Source organism: Pseudomyrmex gracilis, unplaced genomic scaffold (genome assembly GCF_002006095.1).
Source record: "Pseudomyrmex gracilis isolate BER0280 unplaced genomic scaffold, ASM200609v1 scaffold_29, whole genome shotgun sequence".
NCBI lineage: Eukaryota > Metazoa > Arthropoda > Insecta > Hymenoptera > Formicidae > Pseudomyrmex > Pseudomyrmex gracilis.
In genome coordinates this window covers 189,143-211,819 of record NW_018020613.1, presented here as the reverse complement: position 1 = coordinate 211,819, position 22,677 = coordinate 189,143, and the positions used below count along the sequence as shown (strand labels likewise).

At 43.6% G+C, this 22,677-nt stretch overlaps 1 protein-coding gene across 5 annotated transcripts in view; it reads right to left on the bottom strand.

Moving 5' to 3' along the window:
• Positions 1 to 22,677, bottom strand: part of LOC109852460 (mucin-19-like) — a 223,944-nt gene that overhangs the window by 96,246 nt on the left and 105,021 nt on the right. For all 5 annotated transcript variants that reach the window (XM_020423639.1, XM_020423640.1, XM_020423642.1 and 2 more), the window contains one exon: positions 4,405 to 4,495. In XM_020423639.1, coding sequence (XP_020279228.1) covers positions 4,405 to 4,495 — 91 coding nt within the window. The remainder of the gene's footprint in view (positions 1 to 4,404; positions 4,496 to 22,677) is intronic.

Genomic DNA, 22,677 nt, shown 5'->3' with positions numbered 1-22,677 from the left:
GCGACGACGTCGACCACGACGAACAACCGTGTCGGCGAAAAGGCGGACAAGAGCGAGAGGGCCGCGTGAATAGCGTTTCCGGTAGAACAAGGTCCGTAGGGCTCCGCAGACTCTGGCTTCCGGTCAGGCGTCCACTGTTGCTACCCCATCGAAAACGCGGGTCCGGATCTCCCTGTGTTCGTTCCCTCCCGATTCGCCTCTCTCTGCATCCTCTGCGCTCCCCCTTTCTGCCCGACGAGAACTTCGTTCATCGGACCCACCGGGCGTTCGTTAATTAAGATATCGATTCTTATTGTCCAACCGCCGAGTCGAGCGGACGTCCTGGCCGGCGCCTGATTTCACGCGTTAGGGGGTTGCTCGTGCGCGCACGTTGTCGGTCAACCGCTGCGAGGCAACCCCTCTATTCGCGCGCTTTTGTCACGTTTTGAGCGTGATAGATTCGCGATTCCGCAACATACCGTGCCGGTATCGATTAATTGTTCGACGTCGCGGATTCACCTTCGTTTTTGTTTATCGATACCGACAAAAATAAATACGATTCGCACATAATTAAAACACACTGTATGCAATTAAAATTTCTTTTTTTCAAATATATCTACAATCTCGGGCTGTTTAGAAAAAACAAACTTTGTTTAAAGGCAGGTGACATCGTCGCTCTCAAAACCGATGATAAAATAAAGTATCGCGACGTATTATTATTATTTTTTTTTAATATATTAAACACAAACCGCATCGAGTAGCATTGTTCACTGCGATACTTCGCGAGTGTAATACTCTCGACGAACTTGATGATGATTTTCAACATCTTCCGTTATCAATTCCATTGCCCCTCATTTCTTCCAGTCGTCGACGACGGCAACTCGACGTGCTACGTGCGCACATATGTAGAGTGCCGAAGCTACAGGTGTCAGCAAGAGCAGTATTTTTCAGGCAAAGCCTGGTAAGGGTGTAGGTGATAGAGCAAGAGTGAAAAGGGTAAAGAGCGCGCTGAAGAGCGAGCGGGAGAGAAACGGAGAGAATGAGAGAGCCATCAAGGGAGGAAGAAAAGAGAGAGGGACATTTTACCGCGGCAGGGAAAACGGCAGAGTGCCGGCACGCACGTTGAATCTGCTAAACGCTCTCGCTCGTGCGTGAAATGCCTCGATATCACTGTTTTATTTCGGCCCGTTCCGTTCGTTCTCTCCCGCTTCTGTGACTCCGTCCTTTTTACTCCCTCTCCCGCCCCCAAACCGAGCGGCCGGCGCGCAACCCTTTCCTCTCGTCGCGCTCTCGTGCCCGGTCGTGCAGATTTGATGACCCTCCCGCCACGATTTCACGATGATTCAATTGTCCACGACTAACTGAAACAAAGCACTCGCAAGTCGAGCTTTTTCACCTCGTCGGTTTTTTCATTCGGTATTGGAAAAGCCGCCGCGCCAGTGCCGATTGATTTAATCTTATCGGACGTGAAGAATAAACACGCACCTTCAACCAAATTTCGTCTAATCAAAAATGCCATGAAAATCGTCGAATTAATCGAAATAAATATTATATTTTTAGAAAATATTCGCACAAATTGTTTTGCACGTGAGTGTCAAATGAGTTGATGTTGTATTTGAAGGCGCAAGTCACATTATGACGTGACCAAAAATCGTTCAAAAATTAGTCACCGGGATTCCGGGACTAATGCGCGCGAAAAAAAAAAACGTTCGATAAAGTCGATAAATCGCGCGGAGTGGCCCATTCGGCTACTTTAATTAATAATTATCGACTCGAAGAGAAGCGTCCTGCACAATGGCGATACTTCCTTCTGGCGTAATCCTCCGAAGATTAACGAGCCCGTACCAGAAGGGACCGTTCTCCGTCGCCCCCCAAACCCTTCCGAGTCCTTCGTGTGCTATATCGTCCTCTCTTATAGCCGCAAGACGCCATAGCGCGCCTTGCGGTGGTTGCGGCAAGAACCCTCGCCGTACCCGCATTAACGCAATTATGAATTTGTCGCGTTGGGATCTGACAATACAAGATGTCGCAGCCATTCTCCCGCCGCACGTTTCCCACCCAACCGGAGCCGCACCCGAGACCCTTAGCCCGGCTTTCCTCGTTTACACTAAAACCGATTTTGCGGACTATGTGAATCGAGACGTGACATAAATGAAATTTGTTAAGCCACGCGGATGTCTCTGTGTACGTACATGCGACACGTGTAGAAAACAGTTTGGTTCATTCGTCGCGAAGCTTGCGAAATAAATCATCGCGATTATGGATGATCAATCGCTTACGTTATTCTAAAACGCAAGTAGTCGAGATTTAACGTGTTATTGTGAATATTAAATAAAATGGTAACAGATCGTCATGAGACACATCGTATATTGATATTTTAAAATGAAACAATGAACGTTGTGTAACGTGAGCGTTGACAGTGATTGTTCGAACTAGATGCCGTCAAAAATTTATACCGCAGGTTGTAACTCTGCGAATGTCACTGGCCATTTATTGCATTCTGTGCTAATGTTCAAAAAAAAAAAAAAAAAATTCGTTAACGCTTTGCTTTGTCGTTTCACCTTTGCGAATCAATATCCAATGTATTTCGTGCACCCATCTTGTTAGCCATGCCGTTCGTTTTGCGGCACGGGAAGAGAATGTAGTTTCAGGGGCCCTAAGTTAGTTTCGAACGGTCCCGTAGCAATAGCAGTAGCAGTGAGGCATTCTCTCTCTCTCCCTCTCTCCCTCTCTCCCTCTCTCTTTCTCTCCCACTTCCCTCTCTCTCATTCTCTCTAATATCGTGCGGTAGCGATGGGTAGGACGGGAGGATCGTTGCGGCTCGCCGCAGGCGACTGCTGCGACCTGCTCTCTTCAGCGACAAATTCCTCCTCCCGGCTTCGCCCTGGTTCACCTCGCTCTTGCGCGTCTTCTCGCTTCATCCGTTACCGACAAGAGAGAGAGAGAGAGAGAGAGAGAGAGAGAAAGAGACTTGCGTTTCCCGACTTCTCCGCTTATCCTCTCGTGAACTTATACAACGCGCAAGAAAATCAATCGACAGAGTCCGGCAAGGCGAGGTGCGAGGATTTCAACGGTCTTTCTCGCAGTCCGGATTCAAGAGCCACGAGAAAGAGAGAGAGAGAGAGAGGGAGAATTGGAAGGGTGATTCTCTAAACATCAAGGAGGCAGAGAGGGGACTCTGCCTAGTCAGCCCTTAATATCGTGAGAGCCGGATCCGCGCAAACAAGACCGTAACCTCCGGTTTAAGCATCGGCCAGCGAGCGTCCGGTTGAACAGTGTCGATCCAACCGCCGCTGGCCCTATTATCGCTAACTAATAAAGGGCCTAGTTGAAACGCCCAGGCTTTTGTTTCCAGTACTCGAGCGTTGCCCGCCTCTCCAAAGGCATAACCCGAACTGGCTTTTCGAGGGTGGTAGATTGAAAATCACTGGTACAGCAGATTTGCGAAGATCGATCGCGACGACGCTTCGACGGGAGAATCAACGAAAATCATGATTTTTTTTTGTTTTCTCGCGCGCAACAAGAATACTCGCTTTCAATTGAACTCTTTTATAAAATTTTAAACAATTTCAGTTCAAATAAAACAATTTTTTAGTTTAAATTAAATTACAGGAAATTGTCTGTTTGTATTGCAATTTCAACTGAGAAATCTTTCGCTTCTTCAGTTAAATTATAGCTTTCCTGCATGTAATAGGACTCTCTCAAGAAAAAAATACGTCGATGGCAAATCCCATTGGTTCACAGGCGAAAGCGATCGGGATCGCTTATAATCGCGCATGTACGGCCGTATACATGTCTATAACTATTTTTCTGCTAGGGGAAGGAAAAAGTTTGATCGCAATAAGTGCCGCTATCACGAGAGAAAAAAACAGAGAGAGAGAGAGAGAGAGAGAAAGACAGATCACTTTCAATGCGATTTCTACTCCGAGCGAAAACTCCGATATCATTATTGTGATATTATGTTCCTAAATTCCACGCACGTCGTTTTTTTTTTTTCTGCTGCTGAGAAGCAGCAGAACACTGTTCTTAGAAAAGGCTATCATGCCAGTTTTCCAAGTGATAAAATTATTTATAGCGTTCTTAAATGACTGTATATAACAGAAGCATTTTGTAGCGTGGGTTTTTTTTTTCCTCTCGGTCATTCGTTTTTAATGGCATATAATCGAGTTCGTGAAAATCGTGAGACATAAGTATCGGAACATTTATACAACTTGAAAGTGCATAGTTTCAAATAAACATTGAGAGACTTTCTTTATCATTTATACTCGGTTTTTCTTAATAATTCCTTAACACATATATCAATTCTGAACAAAATAATAATCCAATTAATTGCAAAAAGAAAAAGAGAGAGAGAAAGAAAGAGAGAGAGAGAGGAAAAGAAAAAATAGTTTGCGTGCTGTAAAAAATAGTAAGATGAAACCTTACCTTGCTGGCGTGCGGTTGGACTGACTGTTCGTGAGAGAGACTGCTGCAAATCGGCCGAGAAGGCAGCCTGCCGTGTTTTGCTCAGATATAACTGCAAAAGGAAACGAATTATGCGAAATTATTCCTCCGACATCAATTCTAATTTATAAACGAAGTATTTCTTTAATTACTTCCACTACAGTAAAAAATAATCTCTGTAATGTGGAGAGACAGGTGTGTCGTGACTGAATCAAGCCGTGTTACGTGTTACCGTGCGCTATATTTTAAATTATATAAAATGTAGAGACACGTGGAAGAAGAAGAAAACGAATATTTCACTCTTAAAGCAGCAAACGTTCAAATCAATTATTTTAGTTACTGTCAACAAGAGAGATCTTGCAGTTGTATCTTATATCGTAAAAAAATATCACGATTGAGACAATTGTTTAATTTAAAAAGTATATATATTGTTTCAATTCACGTTTCACACAAATATATACAAATTAATAACAAGCATTTGCAGTTTAGTTTTATCAAGTAAACTCACATACGTAAGACGAGTAAGTTCCAAATACGCTGTTAAGACGCGACACGTTTTCACAGTTAACCGAAATTCGCTTCGTTTCATCCACAAAGAACTCGGAATCGTGACTGGATCGAAGAGATTTGACATCCTGATCACGCGCTAAGGGTAAGCTATCCCCTTTAATATTAGGACCAAATCGGACCGACTTGCGCGCGCTTCGGTATAAAATAAAGGGCTGACATGCGAGCACGGTGCCGAAGAGCCGAGCCAAGCCGAGGGAGAGAAGCCAAAGCGAGAGGGAGCTTACGCGAAAGAGAAAGACAGAGAGAGAGAGAGAGTGAGAGAGAGAGAGAGTGACGGAGAGAGGCGTAGAAGACAGGCAGAGAAGGGTGGCTTCACCACCGCGGTGAGGGATGACTGAGCGAGTCGGTTAAACGGGCGTCTTCTTTCATAAATTTGGAGGGCGCCCCCGGATAAAGGTTTAGAATAAATCGTTCGGCCTGTTATCCACTCCGACGTCGGCGGATAACGCCAGACGAGAGCGACCCCGGATGGCTCAACAATTCCTCCTTCGCCTTCCCGCATGATCACACGTTGTACCGCGCTTTGAGCTGCGTATTTGCGCGTTTTCCATTCCGCCGCAAAATTTCAATTTTATCATAAATGCGTCATTTATTTATGGTTCAAAGTCAACGGACAAAATATTTTATTACAACGTGCAAATGTATCGATCCAAAAATTCACAAGACGCGAGGAATCTCTAGATGTTACATGTATTTGTGCATAAAACATACAAGTGTATATATATATATATTCTCCTCTTTCTTTACCATTTCTTCTCTCGAAAAAGTTTTACGGAAAAATTTCTCAAAAAACTTGTTGCGAAAAGAAACTTCTTCTTTCCTTTACAAAAGCATTAAAGAAACGTTTAATAACTAAAAAGAAAACTTTGTGCGAGTTGTGCGCACACACGGGTTCTGTTCTCGTAGCGCTGAGCTGACTGTCTAAAATGGCGAGCGCAATATGAAAGTTCAAGCGGAGCGGGGTGACTAGGATGCTCATAAATACATCCTCGAAGATCGCACAAATCGCTCGTTCGAGGCCAATCCCCTTCGACGTTCCCTACGAGAGATACACGAGAGAGGGAACCCTTCTTCGGCTCGCGTAGAAATATCGCGCAAGCAGTACAGCGAATACCTATGTGCGAGTTACATGCACGCACGTATGTGCGTATATAACGCGTAAATGTACACACGAGCGCACGAGGTCCGAATGTATCACATGAAAGAAAGAGGAAAAATCGAAGGAAGAAGTAGAAAGAGAAAAGGCGAGAGGGCATCGAAAAGACGAAGAAAGTCGAACCAGGCAGAGAGCCAGTCCAATTTCTCAAACCTGTCCAATCTGTGTCGTATGCAAAATCAATCACGTTCCACCCTGCCACCCTCTCTTCAGGAGTCGTGGGCACCCCGCAATTTTCAAATCCATTCGTAGCCACGCGGTAATCCAGTTCTCGAGGCAAAACTTCTCGCCGATCCAAGACAGAATCCCGCTATCGAGGCATCTTTTTCAATTTATCTCTTTCTGACAGTTCGATATATACGTGTAAGTATTTCACAAATGTGCACGTTTATTTAAACGGCAGAACCGCCACGATTTTGCACTTTAAGATACTGGCTTCGGTGTTTACGTCTACTTCTTCACTTCTTTCTCTCTCTCTTTTCGTGTTTTCTTTTCATTTATTTATCAATCCCGATCTCGAACTAATACCGTTCCTGGATAAAGAAATTAGAAAAGAAGAGAATACGGTGGATATCAAACAAATCTATTATTCTTCAAAGAAACAAATTGCTCCATTTCCGACTTAATGCATCACAATAGCAAATAATCGTAATACGTAATAAAAATGCATAAATAATGCATAATGTATAAATAATAAATGTATATGTCAATGAGATAAGAGACTGTCTTTGAAGCTGCGATCGAGATGCACTTAGTAATTCCGTTGAGCGCGTTATACAGTTTATATCGAACCTTTGATCACGGTAATAATGTATATCGTTAGACGATGCTCAAAAGGCTACGCCGCGATGGCGAAGGATGACATTTTAAAAAGTAAAATTCAGAAAGTCATTAGGAACTATCGGCGTATCAAGCGTTTGTTTTGCCGGTCCCGTCCATTGATATGTATTACCTTCGATCGACAGCCGTGATCATTAAAAGGGACCTAAAGGCGGTCTATAAGGGTTTCAAGGCCGGGCGACCGCCTCGAAAAAGTAATTTGTCCTTTGGGGCACTAACTTCAAAGTGCACGCGGGACGAATGTCCCGCGTGCGGGCTTGCTACAAGCGGCGATCTACTTGCGCCCCTTTCTACTTGGCGCCATTGATCAGACTTGCTGATTTTTGCCGTCGCAACGTCAGCGTGGACCTTGTCCACCGGCACCCGTCAAGGGCCGTGGCTGGTTGAAGCTCTGAACCCCGAGAAGACGGAGAGAAGCGGGAGCGTGCGCCACGAGGGGTGCGAAGAGTTTAGCATACGCATTTTGTACATTGAAATCCCGACACGTTCGTCTAACTTTAAATTGAAACCCGCTCGACGCGCGTCTCCGCCATCGATAGTCGTCGTCGTCGTCGTCGTCGTCGTCGTCGTCGTCGTCGTCGTCGTCGTCGTCGTCGTCGTCGCCGTCGTCGTCGTCGTCGTCATCGTCGTCGTTGTCGTCGTCGTCGTTGTCGTCGTCGTCGTCGCCTCCATCGTTGTCGTTGTTGTCTCGTAAAATCTTGTCGAGCCAAAATGTCAAAAAAAATTCTAACTTACTATTCAAAACATTTAATTTAAAAAAGAATAGATCTTTTTTTTGTAAAAACAAATTAAACATCTAAAGAGAGATCTAAGACAACATTGTTATGTTGTAAATCGCTTCCGAGATGACATTTTGACGTAAAAAATCGAGCTCGCTCGACAAATTTTCAAATCTCACTGTGTGACGTTACACAAAAAAAAATAACAATAAAATCAGGCATTTTTAATTAAATAATACTAATCACAGAAGGCAACCCTCGCTTGTGTAAATCTCATCTCGCTCTCTCCCTGCGTAGGCTTTTTCCGTCTTTCTTTTACTTCGTCGTTGCCGAACTCCTCTCTCTTCTTCAGTCTCGCGAATCGTCTCTCTTTTAGACTTCGAATTGTAATTAACATTTGGTTCTCCCATTAGTGTAATTAAAGTGCCATTCCATAATCTAGGAAGCCAAGAGAAGAGAAGAGGGGTACCTTATCTTTCAGACTTCAGCTCCGACTATGGGGACCGTTTTAACCCCCGCTAGACGCTTCCAGCCCCTTTCCAGATCTACACCAACCGTCGGTTGCTCGTAGCTTCCTTCGGTGATAACTCCTTTTCCGTGAGAGGACTCGCTCGCCGTCGCAGAGAAACGGGGGGGAGAGAATCGTAGCGGGGAAAAGAAAACCGGCGATTAAAACGCTCGGGGATCTGACGTTCTGTATCTTTGATATATCTATCCTCTCAATCGGATGTGTGCGAACTGATTCTGTTTCTGTAATTTCCGTTTCCTTAAAAACTTACTAACACTCCTTACAGTGAATAGTTACACACGTACATACACAGAAGAGTTGTACGAATGTCTGATATTTTTCGTATCATACAGTCAGTGAGATATGTCGAGAAAAGAGAACGATGGACTTTCACGGAACACGTTGTAAAAAGATAATCGGCGGGAGGTATCATTCTCATAGATTGGATTTGGACGAGGAGGCGCGCGCGAGGTCGGACAAAACGATAAAGATAAAAGGGCGAGAGATAGGGAGGGTGCCGGCAATGGTAAAATAAAGAAAAGCAAGGAGATAAGAAAAGGGCTGCCTGCGTTGACATTTTCCGGTGGTTGAGTTAATAATGCGCGCGGTACACAGCCGCGTCGAGCGGGGATAGATCCACAAAGTGCCATCATAAAGAGGCGCGGATGTGTTTATACGGGAATTTGCCTTTTTCCCACCGCCCGCTCCCGACCCGGATACCACGAGATTTTTATCTTATTTTTCGACGACAATCCTACCCGGGGATTTATACACTTTCAACGTTCGAATCAAGAAAAGAAGGGGAACAGGAGAAAAAAAAACAGGAAGTGAAGAAGAAAGAGATGAAGAGATAAAGAACGAAAACTACGAGGAAGTAGAAAAAAAATCACGATGCAATTATTTCTGCCCGTTCCAGCTCGTGAACGGATTTTAAGATCCGATCGCTGAACCGTGAGGACAAACAGAAGAAACGCGGGAAGGCCGAAGGAAGCTAGAAAGAAGGATTAACCTCGTCAAGTGGGAGAGTTCGTGACAAAGACGTTAAAGTGGTCGAAGGGGATGAGATATATTGCCTCGAAATCTGGGGTGGAACGCTCACATCGTTGAGCATCATGGGACAGCGAGACACTAATGGCATTTTTATTATTTCTCTCTGAAGCCCGGGAGTAATGGGGCGCCTATATGGTCCATTGGACGCGTGACATAGGTGACAGCTTCTCACCTTTTTCACGTCTTCCATGACACACACCGATTTCTTGAAATGCGTGAGAACAATTGCACGCGTATTTGATCAGAATAACAGGGTTATCCCGATCAAGTATTGATATGTAAGAGATCATATCTTTTTATCATTTTTTGTTGTTGTTTTTTTTTTTTTAATCTACTTCTTGTGTGTGCTTTGATCTATTCAAAATGTATCTATTAAGGTACGTAAACTAGATCTTTTTTGTTTTAGTAGAAACGTATTCATAAGATGGTTTATTTTACAAGGTACATCAGGAAAGTATATACTAGTTTCCCAGCCGTTTTCTGATGCCGCAAGATCGCAAATCATAAGTAGCTCGCCGCAATGTACGAGCCATTGCCGTCCCACGTACCCACGAAGCCCTTGGGCTTGTTGGGTTTTGATGAATGAGCCTCACATAAAGCTGAAGTATGGTAAAAGCCGCCGTGGCTACCACCGTAATATTCTACCCTGGGAGCTTTTAGAATCGCTAATGACTAATGGCACCAAAAGGAGCCCCCCTTTCCTCCCACCCCCTTCTTTATTCGATGTTGCTTCAGTTCGCGAATTAGCGTTTCGTGTGATTTCGTCTCGAAATTTCTATCTTCGTCGTTCGAAAACATGAATTTGCTGATGTCATCCCTTACACGCTCTCATATCAAATATCATCAAACAATTTTAATGAATTAAAAGAAACATCCAGCGTTAGAAGTAATTTTTCTTCATCCGTATTGTTTGAGCGAAAATTATGAAATAAAAAAACGTCTTTAATATCGCTTGTTCCTACACGTACGCGTTCGGCCTGCTATTGGCAGAGTCTCGTTGGCGGAAAAAGTTAGGCTTCGCTCGAGTATTATAAGCGGCCACGAAACATCGCACGAAATAGGCGGCGAGCTTAAGGGAAGCTCGTGGACTGAATGTGTAACGAAGAGGAGGAGGTGATGAGAGACTTGGAACGAAAAGGAAAAAGCGAGAGAAGGCGGGAGGGATGCCAGTTCGCCGGGGGTTCAGAGGTGCAGAGCGCAGTAGAGGCAACGAAAGGGAGAGCCCGAAAAGTACTTTAATATATGGCAATCCCCTTGGCTTGGAAACTCGCAAACTCTCGGACCGAGCGAGCGGCCTTTCTACCTTCCGCGCGTATTCCTCCCCTCTCTCGTTGTCGTTGTCGTTGTCGTCGTCGTCGTCGTCGTTGTCGTCGTCGTTATAGCCGCGTGGCTTCCGATGAAATTTGGCATCTTCCACATGAACCACCTTTGATGCCCGTTACTGTCATTCTAATTGCGGAGAAACCCGTCGCGAGCGGCTTGCGAAAGTCTCACACAAAGTTAAAATCACACGCAAAGTTAAAATCACATGCGAAGCCAAGTACAGACATGTAGCGCCGGTAATAAATCCGCGCGGTAAAAATTGTTGAGAAAATTATTTTCGAACAATGTTATTAGTTACTTCCGAAATTTCCGCAATTATTGACGCAAAATTGTACAATAAATCTTTTCGAGCTGAAATACGATTATCCGCTTGCTGCTGAAACGCAATCGCGGAGAAAGAGAGAAAAGGAAAATAGTTAAGGCAAAATTGTGCGAAACCACGTGAGCGCGCGTGTGTTTACCGATGAAAAGGAGCTAAGTACGCAAGGCAAATCTGTTTATCTCGAATAATAGAAGTAAATGAGCGGAGCGGGCTGTATAGAGAGAACGAAGCGGGCCAATAATTGAGAAGCGACAAGGATAGAGAAAATCAGCAATCCCTTGCCTCCCGTTATTTCTTCTCTATTCCTTGGACGCTGGCTGATCACGCTTCTCTGCGGTTGAGTCCCGTGAGGATCCAACACCAATGAGAAACTCGTGAGCAAACGAGTCATTTATTCTTTTCCATTTATCGAGCTCCCTATTTCTGCTAAACTAGACTTTAATGAGCACATTCTGTTGACTAATAATCGTGAGCTAAAAAAAACCACAATAAATCGTTATCAGTAAAAACAATAAAAACACTAACAACCAACGTATAAAAAATTAACGCGCAACTTGGACGTGACTGCGCCAGTTTGCGTTAAATTCTGAAAAAACCTTTAACTTCCTAAAAAAGTCTGTACGTGTAAATGATTCGAGTAAAACGTATCGTAGTTATTGCACATTGCTATGTTGGAATAATATATTTTCGTCGCGAGACGTTTTCCGAAGACGTCTGTTAAGCCATACGACGACGTTAACTGAAGCTGTTGCAAGGTATTGGGAATGGGGTGAGGGAGAGGAGAGGATTCTCTGACCTTCTCTTTAACCCACGGCAAGGCGTAAACGGCGTAAAAGCGGCACCACCCCCTTATCTACATATCAAAAAGGCAATCCGGGGAACTCGCTTATGTAAACGGCGTGGGTGGCCTCGTGTCCCGACTGGGGATGAAAAGAATTTCGAAATCCGCGCGCTAATAAACCTGCTCTCTGGCACCGCGACGACCGCCGTCGAGGGAGGCTCTGACGAGGTATTCGTGGGGTTAAGCTCTTTAAGCCGCGGATTAAGCGAGGCGGCACGAGAATTTAAAGTTCCGTCGGGCCGACGACGAGGCCCGAGCAAACTCCACGCGCCGCATTTACACCGTATAGATGCAAAAGTCATAATAAAAAAATTTATTAACTTCCTGATCCACGTTCGTGTTCGAAAACTCCGAAGAGATATTAATTTCCGCACACAAAAAATCTTACAAATATTCACACAAAAATGCAAAAAAAGAAATTCTAAATATTTTCTATGTGAGATAAGAATATTTATATATTTTTTTTTATCATCTTCACATTTCTGTAGAACATTATTTTTTGACGGAATTTCAAATGCTGCAATTTATATTCAAATGCGCGCTTACGGAAATAGAATATAATGTATAACAGAAATGTAATTCACGATAATTACAAGTAATAATAATACGCCCGTGATATTTTTGTAGCTCGACCCGCACTGTATAAAATCCCGTTAAACCTTCGACCTATGAAAACACCAAGAGCCAGCAATCACGGCGGAAAGAATTTAATCAGCTCAAGGACCAGCGAGCATTTCCAGGCGAGAGAGTTCTTCAACCTCGCCTCTCACAGCACTCACTTTCGATCTATCACTGCGTTGCTGTGTGCGGATAGGTATATCCCTCTTTCGCCTGCCAACTTTCGCCTCTAATTTGAGCGTTCGTCAGGCTGCACACACGAGCTATTATGTGGCCGGTTCTCATTAGCATTTAATGCTGGTGAAACTTTGATTTTCCAGTGGTCGAAGAGCCCGTCCACTCGAGCCGATTACAATTTCCGCCAACTCTAGCATACCTTATAAGGCACTTTCGACGGACCGGGCCTCCCGGAGAGGAAAGGGGAGAGGGAAAGGCTGATTTCGAGTAACTATTATTTCGTTCAAAAGGGCTTGGGGAATTGAAAAGACTGGACTTAGGCAAAGTAGACGCTCGTTAGTCGCTTAATTGGGGAATAAACTCTGCATCTTTCTGCTCTCGCCGCGACATCATTCTGCAATTTCAGAGACTTATTGGGCACTATGTCCCGCGTCGGACGTTGAATTATTGAATGTAGAGTAACTCTCGCTCGTGAAAATTGACATCAAAAGAAGAGATATTATATAAACTTTCGCAGACATTTCTCACTGTCGCTATGTTATTAAAAAACTTCAATAGAATTCCACTTGAATTATTAAACAAAGTGAAAAAAGCGACTTTATATATTTTATGTGTGTATTTCTCGTTCTAGGAATATATTTAATGTTACAATTGTTTCCCAAACCCCTTAAGATTTTTAGCCGGAGAGACATGCGACGAATATTTATATCAATAAAATAATAAATCAAAATATTATAAGTCTGCGTGAGAGCGCCCCGACGGATAGAGAGAAACGGTTTCATAGACTACATAATTTAATTAATATTCCTGCTTCGATTAAATCCCCGCCTGCACGTAAGCTTTGAGCCTGATAAGCGATTAATCCTGCACGGCCCCGATAAGACGATGCCACGAGACAAAAGGGTATATAGGTGGTAAGGTAATATCCAACGTCGCGGTGCGAAACGAGCCAATTAAGTGGACCCTACAAAATTGATTTTTAATTGAACCTGCGAAACACAGATGATAGATATTAATAACTGCGTAACACGAATAGTTAATCAAATTTTAACCGCAGACTGCTGGAAATAATAATGTCGCGATTCTCAAACGAAAAATTGCGCAGATAATTAACACATGTCTATATATTAATTATATTAATCACAGTCCAGCACGAAGCTAAATATACTTCGTTACGTTATATTGAAGAATAATAAACTTTATACTACCACAACATTTTATTTGAAATTAACTCCTAAAGTATTAAAGTACGAGAAAAAACTCAGCGAAAAATGCTCACAACGAAACGTGTCGGTCAAACCGCGACAAATTACGTTCTCAAGTAAGATTTGACGTAAGCGCGATGTGAAAAAAAAAGTGAGCGCATATAAACATCCCTTCATCCTCTAAATTTTATTTAGTTCGAGACGTTTCCAGCCGGGCAATGGGTCTCGCGGTCCCACCATCACCGTCCCATCACCTTCGAAGCCCTAAGCCTCTCCCGCCCGCCTTTCGCACGGCTAATGTCTTTTCTGTGTCGCACTAGTCATCGTCCCTCGGCAGCGCCGGGCAGAACGTCCTGTCGAGACATTATCCTATTTCGCGAGCCATTCTCCTGTCGACGTCGGTCTCACGCGGGGTAACGAGTAACTTGCCGTCGCAGTCGCTCCTCGTGGAATTCGCCCTCGAGCGTGAAGATACTATCAGCGTATCCACGCTTAATGACGAAGCGCCGCGCGCGCGCGCAATCTGACCTTCGTTCACGCACGTACACGGTGCCGCGCAAATTCGGAAACTTCCAAGCACAAGTCCGGATCCGTTAATTGTTACGCGCCGCGCATTACGTCACACGTAATTGTATCCAACCACGTAATTATTTCGTTAATCAGTTTGCGCGATCTTCGCGCAAAACTGTAACGCGATACAAAGCGCTTTTCGAAAAAGTTTATTAAAGCGTTAAATCGCACATGTAAAATTCGGACTATGTGGAAAAGCTGTCGCAAAGAAGACTGATGTTAGCGTCAGTGTCATAAATCACGACGCAACTATGTGTGCACAAAGCTAACGGTGACGATCTTACAGCGACAGTTCGGAGATTAAAGACTGTCGCTCGAGACGACGTCGGTGATACAACAACCAGGCGGGAAGGCGACACTACATAACGCGGTAACGTAAGAACCGAGCAATTTGTTGGCATCAGGTGCGCGGGCTATCTTACCTCGTAAGCCCCCGGTTTCGTCCTCTGCTGGCAATTAACTCCATTACCACTCTGTAACCGTCGTAGGCTGGGTTACTTGTCGCGCGAAGTGTGCGCGCAACTTGTTAAGCCTTTGGGCTTCTGGACTTGAACCCTTTCGGAGTCCGAAGGGACGCGAGGTAAAAGATAGAGTAACCGACACCGACGTTACATCGCGCTAACAAGACAAAGAAATATCAACCGCATCGTAACTCTCCTCCCGCACATTTGCTTGCAACAAAAACAATATACAAAAAAATATATATATTAATTGTTTAGCTTATTCGGGATGCACTTTGCGTTTTAAGATCCTCTCGCAAAAAAAAAAAAAACGTTCGAGATTGCAATACAGATGCGCAAAATTAAATATGTCGTTAGCAATATTAAACAATCGCATGGAGAAAAAGAAGAAACAGTATACTAAGCCTTTTCAAACTTATTTCATTTCGCAAATAAAGCAGCGAAATGTCTCCGCAGATCGATGTTGTCCGGTGAAAGAGCGACGTATATTTGTGCGATATTAGTGTAGCGCCGAGAGAGAAGGACGGAAAGTAGGATGCGCCTCTTGCGCCCGGCCAAACGTACCGGACTCCCATGAGTGCGCGCCGTTATATAATTCTGTCAGTTCGTTTTATATATTCATAGCGAAATAGCGAGGCGCGAGGTGGAGAGAAGAGCGGCTACTTGGCACATACGAGGTCCCCGTATAAATGCGCGTGTGTCGCGCGATTGCCACCGACTTCATGCATACATCACGGACGGAAAGTGATGGAACGCACCCGCGACACCCTGGGCTACCTATGGGCCGGGAGTGAAGACCGTCACTCTGACTGATTGCCAACTCCCACGTGGCGGACCATCGAGGACGATGACGACGAGGGCAACTTCTCTCCGACACTCGCGCTATTCAGTTGTGGTTTCAGAAACACACGGAAGATGCCCCGTAAATCATGCGACTAGATCGTGTTGATGATTAATGAAAACGACCGTCAAAGCTAACCTCGTATCATGTTGGAGAAAAGAAGAAGAGTCATGCATTAATGTTTTGTAATAATAAAATAATTAATTTTCGAATTCCTCAATAATATCACACAGTTGTACAACAAAGACTAAAAACAAAAAACGAGATGTAAAGTTACTATATTATATTGTCTCCTTATAATTATATGTTATCAAAACAAGTACGTGTATTTAACTGAGTTAATGTGGCAATTAGCAACGCGCTATATATAGCTCAACATAACTGTTGTGCCAAATTGTCCTCGTAGATCGCGATGCTCGTATCGGTAAAGATGTAGAAGACACTAACAGAGAATATGATAGAGTGTTTACGAGCGATGCGGTGTTAGACGTAGTTAACGCTTAATTGTTACCGATGGGACTCACCTTTTGCTTCTCGCACCTGCCATCATTAATGTTTGATTCATCGTAAACAATTACACTATATATTCATATATTCTCTCTTCTAGGGAAATATTCGTTTTTATAAAACCAAAATACTGCCAGAAACGTCACATTAATACGTTCTGAATTCTTAATTATGTATTTAAAACTATGAAGCAACAATTACTTGGAAGTGTGTGTTTGTGTTTAACCATCAAGAGACCCCTAACAATTTTTACGGAAAATACGAATCAATTGTGGCGCGCTCAAACATCGGTAAAAGTGCGATAACAAAATTCTTATTCCACTCCGATGACCATCAATGGTCAAAAGCCGTTTTCTACCTCGAGATCCACAAGTGACCATTGCAAAAAGGGTGTTCAAGAATACACGATGGGACGAGTCAGGCAGAAACGGGACGGGTGGAAAAGCAGAGAGGTCGAAGGGATGGATCGAGGACTAAGCACGTTCTCACCCTTGGTACTACTCGTGAGGACCCTTGGAGAGCCTAACGAGCGGCTTTGTCATTTCTATATGTCCCGTCTCGCTCTTGTCCGCGCGCGTTCTCCGTTCGATGCTCTCTCTTAATGATGGTTGCCAATACTGGAGCGCACGTAAATAGGCACGGATGCTTCGCATCACAGCCACGTGAGACGAGTATGGATACACGCTCGCTTACCGTAGTTACAGTATGAAGACCGCGCGTTCGTATTCTCGCACGGGTTGGTTTTATTCGCAGACGTAATTAGCGTCTTAGCGTTAATTTCGGAAGAAAAACGATTCTGTGTATTAGAAGCAAAAGAACATTGCGTTAGAAATTGCGAAGAGCTTTTGCAATTTCTAATTTTCAGAATTTTCTAACTTTCTATCATTATTATGGTGTGTCTCACCACTATAATAAATCGAAGTAAATTTTTTGTAGAAAATTAACAAAATTATATTATTGTCATGTAGACTGACGTATCTCAAATTAAAACAGACATGTATAATTGTACATTAAATTATATAATTTGACTATGTTCATGAAAAAAATAGCGTCTTTCCCGAAGACGAGATCAGGCTGAACACTGTTCCCAACAGGAAATGCTGATTAGCATCCGGTAGGAGAAACTTTCCGAATTGATGCTGTACGCCTCTGCATCGAGATTCTAATGGATTCTCATTTAAATAGAAATCTCCCGTCGATACAGAGGGGTTAGGTTACGTACGACAGAAGGATGAGCCAATGGCCGAAGTGTATTTGCTAGTCAAGTAATGGCCACAGAAAGTCCTTCGTCTAGTCCTCCCGTGGACAGGGGGTGGTCACGTAATGAATGCCTAAAGAATGACCCGAGCAAACAAGCCATATGTTTTAGATATTACAGGCTTTCCATGATATTTATCCTCTCTCTCAAATATGTGATGGAGACAACATGCAATTCTATTTATACGTAAAAAATATTAAAGGAGAGTTAGTTTATAAAATTGTTAATATATATATGATAAAATCTCTCCGACCGAGAATAAAACACACAAGTATGAATTTATTGTATTCAAAACTTTGTTACTACAACAAATGTTGAACTTTCGAAAAATTTACGCACGTGTACATGTTGTTACATCAGAGTCAAATACGCGTTAAATCGAAAATCTTACTCGGAATAAAAAAAAAATAACAAAAAACGACACAGTAACTTCACGTGACCGGTTCTCTTGTGTCAACGATACTTGTGATTTTTTCCCCGCCATAGAATTTTCACCCCATTTCGCGAATACGTCACTTCCTGACGGAGTTCGTATCGTTCTCTCTTTCGAGAAGAACAGAGAACACAACATATATCTACATTGGTACGTCGGTACAATAGCGTCCATGGTCGGTCAACTGGCGATACTTTACATGCAAACAGAGAGCGTTACATTTCTCTGGACCCCGGGCGAGGAGACAGTAAATTTTCAAAACTGCCGACGCCAGTCCAGATCTTATCGCCTTTGTCCTCCTTCCGTTCTTTACGTTCGTTACTATACGATTCAAGTCGAATAGAGCATAAACTTACGTTAGTGATTGCGAAAAATCTCAATAACAAGAGAGATAAGATTTAAAAGCTTGTTTTTTAAAAAGTTTTGTCGTAATTTATTTAAGTCTCACTGTTATACTTAACTGCTATAATATGTAAAAATTGCAAATTAATCACTTATTTGTGTGTGTGTGTGCGCGCGTAGATAGAACTGTAGAGAAAAATATTATGCAATGTGTACGCTCAGATATTTCTTAAAACTCGCTGTTTCCGATCGCTGCGGGGAGAGCGAGATATGCAATCAAATCAAAGTTATTGAGAAAATCCGGAATCCGAATATAAAAGAACAAGAGACAGTTCGCTTTGAACGGAGCGAGAAGAAAACAGAATAATAGCAAAAATAAAAGACAACAACGATAGAGGACTACGTGAAGGAGAGACACGGAAGAACGGCTGACTAGCTATTCTCGCCGATCAAATTTCCAGAATGGTTCGAGCTCCATTAAACAGGTTCTACTTTCGCTCCTGTGCAACGGGTGAGCTCGACTCGTCGCAAAACGTTCGACAAATGTCCTCGTGTGCGAGTCCGTGTGGAGGGATAGTTCCCTCCCATTCCTTTCCATCTTCTTGCAACCCGGAAAATCGATTCACGAAAATCTCTCCCCGGTCTCGCAAGATTAAACTCGAATTTTTTTTTGTCTCTCGATACGCGGCTTCTAAGCCGAGATATCCGATCGAGATTTCAGTACTTTCTTTTTTTTTTGTTTTTTTGATAATTTTCACAGTCGGCTGAGAATCAAGCGATCGGAAGATCCGTGCGCGATTTCTCTCGCGTGATTTTATCATAATGCAACGACGTCTAGTCGAACATGTGTTGCGTACACTCTTGCCGGTAATCCAACGATCTCAGGTATCAACGACAATACTTTGCCGCTTGTTACCTCGGCTATTCTATGACAAGAAACTCCGGAGTGAGGAGAGCACGCTTCCAAACTAAGGGCTTACGTTTACCTTTGCGGGGGCCTCTGATAACTGCCAAGGATTCCGCCTCATCCTGAAAGTTTGTCTTTCAGCCGGCGTTATCTTCCACCGTTGCCATCTTCGCCGTCTCCCGGCTCGGGATATCGACAACTCGTCTACTTTGCCTCCATATTTCCCCGGTCCAATATCCGCATTGTCTCATCTCGTCCCGTCTCGTCTAAGTCTCCACGTGTGTCTAAACTCATCTCATGAATCCCCTACCGCGTACTCTCTCTCTCTCCCCTCTCTCTCTCTCTCTCTCTCTCTCTCTGTCCTCCCCCTTTACTACGTTACTCCTCAGTCACCTCTTACTCGAGTTTACGCCCGAAAATCAGCCTCCACCTCCTCACCTAGCGATAGGTCTTTGCCCTGGGATAGCGCTATCAAATGCACGTTGCGTCTTTCGACCGAACCAAGGCGATACTTATGTTTCTCGGGACCAATAACCCCTTAAATCCACTCTTTCTCCGCGTCCTCTTCTACACGCGTTTTTTGAAAACCCAATGACTCGATACGCTAATATATTTTTGAATCATCCTGGCAATGTATTATTTAAATCATGAGAAAAAATTAATTAATCGAGTTGCTGCGCAATACAACCGCTGATAGCATTTTCTTTTCTTTTATCGAAGAACATCCATTTTTATTACAAAAATAATTTACTTTTTTCCGCGAAAACACACAGATCGGTAACAACTACTTCGATTAAATTAAATGGTTGAAATCGAAAACGTGTTTTTACATTTAACAGCTTTCTGTCACAACCTTCAAAACAGCAATTTCACACGCGCATTAATCTAAAATGTATTCGATAAACTACGTACGTAATAGCGATGCGAACCGACGACGCCTGAAAATGTTTCAAAGCAAACAGCGTCCTTTACGATGATCCCGAAAGAGTAGTAAGGCATCGATGTCTCGTGCCGTGTAAAGAGTTTATCGAAGAAGGAGAGGCCGTTAAGGGTAAAGGGTAGTTTGTGAGCGCAGTAGAAAACGAGACGGAGAAGCGTAGCGGGACAATCTCATCTCGATCCCGTCGTACATCGTGCCACCCGAGGCCCTACATCTCCAAGCCTCGTCCTACGTCCCTCTAAGAGAGACCCCGGTACACTCTCTAACAATTCTACCATTCTATCCACCCACCGTCGCGTAGGTACACCGAGTCCTGCGACCCTCGACGTGGCAAATTGAGCACACTCCGTTCCACGCTACAGAAGAAGAGAGAGAGAAAGAGAGAGAGAGCTGCGTTAGGAGCGATATATGTTGACTATTCGATAGACAAACGGCCCTCGCCCTCTTTCAAACTCTTGTAGAAGTTCCTTTTTTTTTTTTTTTTGTTCCCTCCATCCGTCTTTGCAACGTCTTGCTTAGGTTTCCTTAATAAAATGTGTTACCTACCCTAAACGATTATTAACCGGTAAATGTTTGCAACCTAACCAGATCAGATTTTAGTTTTGTCGCGAGTGTACAACGAATCAAGTAGTCGGAACTCTCTCGAGTGAGAGAGACGGGCCGAAGAGAAATATCGTGGAAACTTTTCATAAATACTGAACGACAGCCAGGGCGAACGACGCCAGACGCGTCAGTAGCGTCAGCAGCCCTGAATCAGGCTCATCTCGCGCCAGCGCGCGGCGGTTTTCGCTCGGGGTCTAATAAAGGGTTAATTAATACGCTTTAAACCGTAGCTCTCGAGAGAGGGGTGGGTCGTGGTACGGCGTGGCGGCCCACAAAGCGCTCGGCGTCGGATGAGAGAGAAAGAAGCGAACGTCACTTTCACACCGCTTCAGATCAAATCGAATCGCCAGGCGTTATCGCGTGAATCCCCCTTTTCTCCGAGATGACGCGAAAAGCAAAAAAGAGAGACAGAAAATCTCTTCGCTTTCATTTCTTATAATTATAATCGAAAAGTAAAAAAGAACCGCGTTCGCACACTAACGCTTTTGTGACATACGATGTAAACGTAACAGTATTAGAAAAAAAAAAAATTAAAATTAACGCAGATAACAAAATAGAGAAAAACGATGCAAGGTGAAAATTTATTAACTAATATTTGCTTGAGTTGCGACAAAATAAACGCAATTTCTAAAAAGGGTCTGACGAGATTATTAGGATACCGATTTGAGACGGCGATAGAATTGGGGATTACTGCGTAATCTCGACGTATGCGCGCTCACGCGGAAGATCATGCCTGTATAACTGAAGGATGCGTAATTATCCCACCGGTGACACGGGAAGCGAAGACGGGGCTGTATAAAGTCAGCGACGTTACCGGTAAATCCATATAGCGGCATCCGCAGACGAGAGGAAGCAACGAGACTGTCTCCTCCTCGGTAAACCCAATTTATTTCGTTCCGGGCTAGGGAGGTGAGAGCGAAACGAGAAAGCCCTTCTTCTCAGGGTGGGCGCCAAACGGTGATGCCACCGGCGACTTGTGAACCACTTGTCGCTGTTACGGCCCCATAAATTCACGGTGCCAGCAACAACACCGACGACCTGAGTCACACTCTCGCTCTCTCTCTTCCTTTTCTCTTTGCGTCGTCCATGTTCAAGTAATACAATTAGGTAAAATCTCGAGTTTTTTTTCTCTAAATCATCACGCGTCGTCCTCATTTGTGAGATGTTTTCAACAACAAAATTATACAAATTACCGCTACAACGTTCGTTTCCACGTTTTCCAAATATTTGTTTCTGTTTGTTATATTTTATCAGATTGAATGTTTTAAAAATAGTAATATGCTTAGACAGATACAGAGAAAGAGAGAGAAAGAGAAAGGGAGAGAGAGATAAATAGTAAGCTTCCTGCATCCGACGTCCCACCGTCGTAACGTAACATAACGAGATGAAGTCAGTGGTGTATGACGTCACGGCAGTGGGCGTCCTCTCTTCGTTGCGCTAGCTCGCTTCCTGGTAACTGTTTCCGTGGAACAGTGGAAAGCCGTCAACAAAGGACGGCCAGCCACCCAACGGGGAAGGGAAGACTCATCTCGTCGTATCTCTATGTAACCGTATCGTGCGAGTCTTCTCATTGGACTGATATATCGCGTTTTGCGAGAGTCAACAGGATTTGAGCAAGTTTCTCCGCATCCTTACATAGATAAGATTTCTTCTCGAAGTTTCTAAAGAAATCGCGCCAAAGAATTTCACGTATCAAACTTTCTTTTTTCATGCTCGTATTTCTCAATATTAAATAACAAGTCAATTCATTTTTATTAAGTTTGCTACGTAATATCAAGATTAAAAAAAACGAAACGTTGCCAATTTCGAAAATCGATCACGACAATCGCCCGGCATCGCGTATTGCGCGAACAAACTCCTCGGATCATTGCACACCCATAAAATTGTTTTGATCTTCGCATCAATTTTCGGACCGCACACACTGCGATCTCGGCACTTTTCAGAGCGTCAGCTTCAGGCAGTCGCAGTGTGGAATAACGAAAAACGTAAAGGAGTACGAAGGTAAGGACGTATTGGACGTTAAGGAATGATGGCTATATATATATATATATATATATATATATA